At 49.0% G+C, this 7,563-nt stretch overlaps 1 protein-coding gene across 1 annotated transcript in view; it reads right to left on the bottom strand.

The window, feature by feature from the left end:
• Positions 1-7,563, bottom strand: part of LRRC40 (leucine rich repeat containing 40) — a 12,136-nt gene that overhangs the window by 892 nt on the left and 3,681 nt on the right. Inside the window, exons 7-13 of the mRNA XM_017740965.1 lie at positions 7,230-7,320; positions 5,057-5,102; positions 3,680-3,788; positions 2,924-3,031; positions 1,685-1,795; positions 840-917; positions 495-680 (exon numbers count right to left, since the gene is read on the bottom strand). Of these exons, the coding sequence (XP_017596454.1) occupies positions 495-680; positions 840-917; positions 1,685-1,795; positions 2,924-3,031; positions 3,680-3,788; positions 5,057-5,102; positions 7,230-7,320 (729 nt within the window). The remainder of the gene's footprint in view (positions 1-494; positions 681-839; positions 918-1,684; positions 1,796-2,923; positions 3,032-3,679; positions 3,789-5,056; positions 5,103-7,229; positions 7,321-7,563) is intronic.

The raw sequence follows: 7,563 nt of genomic DNA, 5'->3' as shown, positions 1-7,563 counted from the left end.
TTTGGAGAGAGATTAATTTTAATTTACACTGATAAATCAGTGGGGGTGTAGCACACACCCCACTCCTTCAGCCTCTACCAGGAGGAGTGAGAAAAGAACTCTGGAATATAGAAACAGAATGCCAGAGTGGCTCAGGCTGGAAGGGAGCAGTGGGGTCAGCTGATCCAACCTCCCTGCTCAACGGGCGGTGCACCAGCAGCATGACTGGGAGCACAGGAAATGTGACCCCCCAAAGCTCCACCATGAGCTTCACACAACCAACAGACCCTCAACATCAGCTTTAAATGATGAAACAACTCCTCCAATTCCCTGCAATACTGAGAAATTAGGGAAGAAATTATGGAAGAAACTGCCCTGTTCTACAAATGCTCAGAGTGACCCTTTTTGGGCAAACCCAATGCCCTGCCAACAGGCGCTTTTTCCTCTAGGAAACATTCCCTGAAGAATCCATACAGAACACGCGTTTATACCCAGGCCCCCATGACCCCACACACCTGAGGTTCTCACAGTTGCCCAGCTCTGGGGGCACCTGGAGGAGGTCATTGTTCTGCAGGTCCAGCGTTCCCAGCTTGTCCATCTCCTTCAGCTGCACAGGGTCGATGGATCCCACCTGGTTGTTGCTGAGCAGGATGGTCTCCAGGGCTGGCAGGTGATAGAGGACACTGGGGAACACCTTAAATCTTCAGGAAGACAAAGGAGGGATGGTCAGAAACAGGCCATTCAAAACAGGAGCCCCCAGCTGGTTGAAGTGGCTCCTGGTTCTCACACCACAGGAAAATTGTGTCAAATTGAGCCCAGCTCTTTTTATTGTTGTATTAAAAAAACCTACAGTTGCTCACCTATTAAAAGCAAGATTTATTGTGTGCAGCCTTTTCAGTGCCTCCATCCCCTCGGGCAAGGCTGTCAGAACATTGTTCCTGTTATCAGAGGAAGAGACGAAACAACAATCACTAAACTTAGTTGGGGTTTTGGCTGAGAACCCCCAGGACAGAACATATTGATCATGCTGATCAGCTACACAGTCTGGGGCCAGTTTCCTGCCCCATAACGGGGGCAGGAGCATGCCATGGATTCCCATTTCTGCCAGGAAGACACTCAGAGCCTGTCCTCTAAAGATTCCCAAGCACCCACCAACTCCACAAACGTGCCTGAAATTCAGCTCCTTGTTCCCAGAGGAAAGCTTATCAAAGTACACAGATCCTGGAGCCAAAGTGAATCATTCAGGTCACTCTAAACCTCCCCAAAATCCATGCACTGAGCTAGTCCTGATCTAAACAATGCTGGGAGCATTTCTCAGGAGTCAGAGGAGGCAAGGTGACAACAAGGAACCAGCTCTTGCCTCTGTTTCTGGCAGTGCAACAAAATCTGCACCTTCCCCATACTAACTCCCAGGATTTTCTGGTGTGGTTTTCTCCTGGGGGGTGGTGGGAGTGTTTTGAAGTAGCAACATCTCAGAACCCTTTCCTGACTGAGGCAGGATCTCTCCTCCAACAAGTCTCAGAACCAGTCCATTGCTTTTTAAGCAAGGCCCAAATTTAGGCCACGTCCTATTCTGGCTCTGCCATGGAGGCATTTTGGGAGTGAGAGATGATTTCAGTGCTGCCATCCCACTGGAACAGATGGCTGGCGTAGGGAGGCAGGGAAAGAAGATCCCAGGGAAGGAAGTGCAACACACATCACCAACCTGAGATCCAAATGTGTCAGTTTATGGAGCAGGCACAGCTCCGAGGAAACGGAGGAGATCTTGTTGAAGCCCAGGCTGACATCACAGACTGAGTCCTTCAGCTCCACAAGCCTGAAGCACAAAAGGAAGATGCTTCCATTATGGAAGCTCAGGGCTGCATTCTCAGTTACTACCCCCGGTTTATTCCACAAATCAAGGACATGTTGTGTTTCTTGGCTTTTCTGAAGGGATTTTGGGAAGACCATGGGATGCCACCTGTGGGAGCTGCTGCTCCTCCAGCCTTACGCTTGGGGTAAGGCAAAGCTCAAATCGTTTATCTACACTTATCAGACTGCACTTTCTCTCACTGATTTCTCTCACAGATGATGCAACCAAAGCCTCCTCAGTAAATGCAGTCAGCAGCTATTGCAGAGACCATAGCACAGGTGACATCACTGCCACCTCCTGCCCTGGAGATGTTTTAACACAGACTTTACCCACCTTCTTCTGCAGCCAAAAAAACCTGACAGAAATTCCTATTTTTTTCCCCATCTTTTGTTTCTGCTCATTGTTGTGCTGTTACAAATTGCAGGAGTATCTGCTGCATCTATTGTATTAACATGCTTTGGTGTAAAGGTTTTAACAGCTCAAGAAGTTCCCTGCTGAGTCCCTCAAACAGAATCTCTGGTTTAGCCCCAAAACAAAAAGCAATTAAATGAGAAGACACTCCTGTCTCTTGTCTGGATCGGCCTGGAATTCTGAGCCAGCTGCACACTCCCCCACACCTATCCCAGGGAAAGCAGCAGCCTCTCACACAAAAAGTGACAAAGCACAGGGTGCACAAGCAGCAGCTCCCAAAACTGAGTCTCTAGAAGCCTTTTTTCCCTCAGGGATTGCACCTCTCCAAGCTGTCTGTGCCAGAGGTTCAATGTTCACCCCACCTGGGAATAAATCACCCCCACAAGGGTGGCGGTGTCCTCAAAAATCAGTGTGGATGATTTTTTGAGCTCCCAGAGACACAGCAACCTCCCTGCTAACACAGAGGGATGATTTCCTCCCAGCAGTGCCAGGGAAAGCTTTTCCTTGGCTGTGGCTGGCAGCGGTGACTGCACAGCCCCCCTGCACACGAGGGTGGCACTGGTGCCTCCTCACACTCGGGTTTGTGTGCACACAGAGCCCCAACAGCTCAGGGGGAGAAGAGGATGCTGAAACAAAGGCAGAAGAGCAAATCCCAGCTGGGAATGCCCTTCCCAGCAGTACCTGGGGGGGATCTCCCGGAGCTGGTTCTTGCTGAAGTTCACGGTGGCCACGGGATTGGTGCCCACGGCATCAAACACGGCAGCGGGGATCTCGGCAGCCTGCTTGTCACTGGGACAGAAGTGACACCAATTAACCACTGCCTGCTAATTAACAGCGCGTTTCTGCCTTCTTTTAGAGAAAATTAGGAGTAGAACACACAGGTAACAGCTGCAGAAAGCTCCCACCACTGCCCCATGTCCACAGTGTCACCAAACAGGACTTTTTTCCCTTTCCCAACCATTCCAGGTCCATCTAAGGAATAACTGAGCAGGCAGTCCCCTACTACAAGATGTTCTGGGACTTAGTGAAAATCATAAAGAGTTTCAAAGGTACTAAAAGCACCTGCTGGGATTCAGCACTTCAGTGAGTTATTGCAGGATATTTGATAATACAAAAAATAGTTCCAACCCCACAATCCAAATCTGCCTATTCCCAAGCACAGGAATTAAAGGGGGAAATGCTCCCATGCAGCAGGGTTTGGGGACAGCTTGGTGTATAATGAAGGTGGGGAAAAAACCCACAAGCATGAAACAGGACAGTGTTCTTACAACTTCAGGAATGGGTACTATTCCCAAATACCTGTATTCCAGTAATTTCAGCGTGGTTATGGCGTGGGTGTTGACCATGGACTGGCTGGGAAGAGTCATGGCTGTCACAGCAAGCATAAAACAGGACAGTGTTCTTACAACTTCAGGAATGGGTACTATTCCCAAATACCTGTATTCCAGTAATTTCAGCGTGGTTATGGCGTGGGTGTTGACCATGGACTGGCTAGGAAGAGTCATGGCTGGCACAGGAGCCTCTTCATTGGGGCCAGGTCCATCATCTGGGGACACCAGAGGGGTGCAGTGACACAGCTGAGCTGCTCTGAGTGGCCCCAGGCAGCTGCCACCATCCCCCTCTAATCCTGATCTACTCTGGCTCAACTGAAAACCATCAGATTCGGATTATTTCCATCATTTCCTTATAAAGGGGTTTTTCCATCTTGGATTTGGGGGTTCTTTTAGGGTGTGGGAGGGAGAAGGATTGACCTGGACTTTGCAAAGCAGGGGAGGAAGTACTAGAGATGTGCTGGTGGCAGCTGCTCTGTGAGGCTCTGCTCCATGGGGTAGGGAGCTGGAAACTACAAAAATTCTGAAATTCCCTGAAAAAAGGGAATTCTGACTGGAAATGATGATATAGAGCAGCTTTATCCACACCAGCACATCTGACCACAACTCCAGTTAAAGCATTAGTATTTACCAACCCCCCTCTATGAAGTTCCTTCTGATTACTCCCCACAATCCACATGAAAAAGCTCCTGCACACCTGAAATGGGAATTCCCACCCAGCTGAGCAGGGCGAGTCCAACCATTCCATAAATCCAACTTCCACTCAAAGGAATCCAGCAAAACTCTCTGGAAACTCAGCAGCATCCAGCAATAAAAGCCTACTAACAACTGTGCCCAACCACAAGTAGTTAAGGAAGGGCAAAAGGGGCAGAAAGAAGCTAAAAAGAGAGGAATTTTCCAATTTACATCTCTCCAGAAACAGGAGTGGCACCGTTTTAGCTCCACGGATGCCCTAAGAGGCAGGGGAAAACCACGAGCACTGCTGGACATGCAAGACATGAGTTAATTGTGTTCTCCACAGTGGTATTCCCTGCTGGGAGTTCACCACACTGAGCATTCCATGAACTCCTGTCAAGTTCACAGGGCAGATTTCCACGGAAGAGGATGTCTGGAAGGAATTTTTGAGGCTGATTAATGCTGCCATCCTCTGGCCAGTGCAGAGACCCCCTGGGAAAGGAACACTCACACCACTGGCAAGGGCACCTGAGCCATCTATTGAGGCCCCTTCGAAATACAGAGGCCAAACATCCAGAGATTGGGTTTGTAAATGATAATCCTCAATTAAGAATGTTTATTATTCAGTATTAGCTAACAGGATAAGAAAAAGAAACAGAAATATCACAGCAAATTGTTGAGTAAAGGAAATCATTACTGCAGGATAACTGGGGGGACCTGGATTTAAACAACTGCACGTCCTAAATTCTAATTTATTTTAATTTCTTAGAATATTCTCTTTAAAATGCAGCAGAAGAAAGCAACATACCTTGGATTTTGCTTCTCAGGTATTTCAGCAGTTCCTGGGTTCCTTTCTTTAAAAAAGAAACAAAACCCAAGTCACTCAGCAGTGTTTGTGCAGCTGGGGGGACAATTCCAGCACACAGGTGGATCCCACAGCACTCCTGACTAAAAATTTCACTGAAAATCCCACAGCAAAACCCTCCTCCACAGCAAAACCCTCCTCCACAGCAGCCTGGGAACTTGCTTAGCTGGAATTTTATTTATTCCAGCTGAAAATTTCTGATCCTAAAGGACAGCCTCAGGCTCCACTTTTGTAGCTCCTTATGTGAAGAGTTTTGTCACTTCCAAAAGCAAGGAAAAAAGCTCCCATGAGCTTAATTTTCCCTTTAAAAAAGCTCCAGCACAATTTGCTGTGGAGAAGACATCTACAGTTTGTCAGTGAAGCCGACTGCTCATTGTTCTGCTACTTTTTTATGGCCCAAATTATAAACTCTGGGAAAATCACAGCAGTTGGCAGAATTTGCAGGGATTTTTAACAGCTCCAAAGATTTCCCTCAGTCCTCTCACAGCAACTTCCAGTGGTGAGACACAGTTGCCACGTGCATAACCTGTGAGTAGTGAAGCCCAATCTCCTCTGGACTGTTTGTTTTAGGGGAAAGGCAGGTTTGGGGTATGATTTTACAGGTTTCAGAGCCAGGGACTGACCTAAAGTGCTGGATGTGAATGAACATTTCTCATTCCAGCTGACACAGCCTATGATAGAGACTGGATGAACACAGAGAGATGAAGGGAATGTGGATGCTGGAAAGGAAGGAATTGTCACAAGGAGACAGGCAGGGAGAGGTGGGGCTGTGCTGAGCATGGCAAGGGAAGCCAACAGGGAACAAGCTGGGAAGCTGCGAGGGAAAGGTGAAGGTCAAACTCAAACCTCAGTAACACACACGTGGAGAGGAAAGCAGAGAGCAAGGCAAAGCTCCAAAGCTAAGTGATGGCATGGGAGGTAACAAAAGCACACCAAGATTTAACAGAAATCAACTGGAAATTCATCAAGAACCAGGAATGGGGTTGGGACTGGAGTGAGAGGCCTGAGGAAGAGAAGGTGAGCTGGGCAGGGCTGGAGAAGACAAGAATCTGCTGCTCCACTGCACTCACCCCAGCCCTTTATCTCAGTATCCACCTGCTCCAAGCAGTACCTGGGGAGCCCTAAAGCTCCTCCATCAATTGCTCCTCTAAACCAAGTGTGAAAAATCCAGCCAGGCACAGAAAATTGCAGCCACGTGGATTTACAGTGCCAGTGATGGATCCAGGCAGCGCAAATAGAACACAGCCTGACGGACTCCTCGTGCCTGGCCTTTGCTCCAGGTGGCAAATACAGCCCAGCAGCGACAATTCCAGCTGAAGCAGCAAATCCTCAGTAATCCAGGGAATAGCAGGACTCCAGCAGCCCTGACTCAGACTCCTTTCCAGGAGCACTTTGGACAAGTGCTCATTAACTCAGTGCACACTCTGCTCCCTCAGTCAGGCGCATGAGGGTTTCCCCCTCCTGACAGATGTTAGAGATTTCATTGCAACACAGACTTGTCAGTGCTGCTTATTTTTGGAGCATCCCAGAGCTTTAGGAACATTGATTTTACAAGCCTGGCAAAGGCACAGAAGTAGGAATGTACAACACCACTGAGGAGGGGGGCCTGAGAGGGAAGAAATAACAGGGAATTCTGCAGCACGAGCAGTGCCCATGCTCCAGCCTCCCTGCTGCCCTGAGGACTCCTTTTCTCAGGAACAACTCACACCCTCCTTCTGCTGCTTCTCCTACAAGAGAACAGACAACTGAATCCTACATCCTTAATTAAGACAAGATATTAAATCCCATCCAGTGCCATCTGGGCACCCTGTGCCAGGGCCTGCCCACCCTCCCAGGGAACAATTCCTTCCCAATATCCCATCTATCCCTGCCCCTTGTCCTGTCACTCCATCCCTTGATCAAAGTCCCTCTCCAGCTCTCTTGAAGGCCCTTCAGGCCCTGCAAGGCCACAGTGAGGTCACCCCAAAGCTTCTCCTCTTCAGGCTGAACAATCCCAACTCTCCCAGCAGTGCTGCTCCATCTCTCTGATCATTCTGGTGCCTCCTCTGGACTCTCTCCAGCAGCTCCAGGTCCTTCCTGCACAAATGTTCACACACAACCAAGCCCCAGTGCTTACTTGCAGCAGGTCTCTCCGAATGGTTCTCAAAGGATTTCCCTCCAGTGCCAGGAATTTCAGCTGAGGGAGGTTCCCCAGTGTGTAAGGCAACCTGCAGAGGGAAACAACTGATTCCAAAGCAGCTCCAAACCAACTGTTAAAGAACGTGCAATGGTTGGTCAGACGGGACTCTGAAGCTCAGGTTCAAAGAAGATTCAGGATCCCAGATTCATTTAAGCTGGAAAAGCCCTCCCAGACCACTGGGTCCAACCTGTGCCTGATCCCCCCTTGTCCCCAGCCCAAAGCACTGAGTGCCACCTCCAGCCCTCCAGGCATGGGGCCTCTAAACCTCCCT

Source organism: Corvus brachyrhynchos, unplaced genomic scaffold (assembly GCF_000691975.1).
Source record: "Corvus brachyrhynchos isolate BGI_N302 unplaced genomic scaffold, ASM69197v1 scaffold280, whole genome shotgun sequence".
Classification (NCBI taxonomy): Eukaryota; Metazoa; Chordata; class Aves; order Passeriformes; family Corvidae; genus Corvus; species Corvus brachyrhynchos.
Note: the sequence above shows the minus strand (reverse complement) of the source record. Positions and strands in the feature narration are given on the sequence as shown.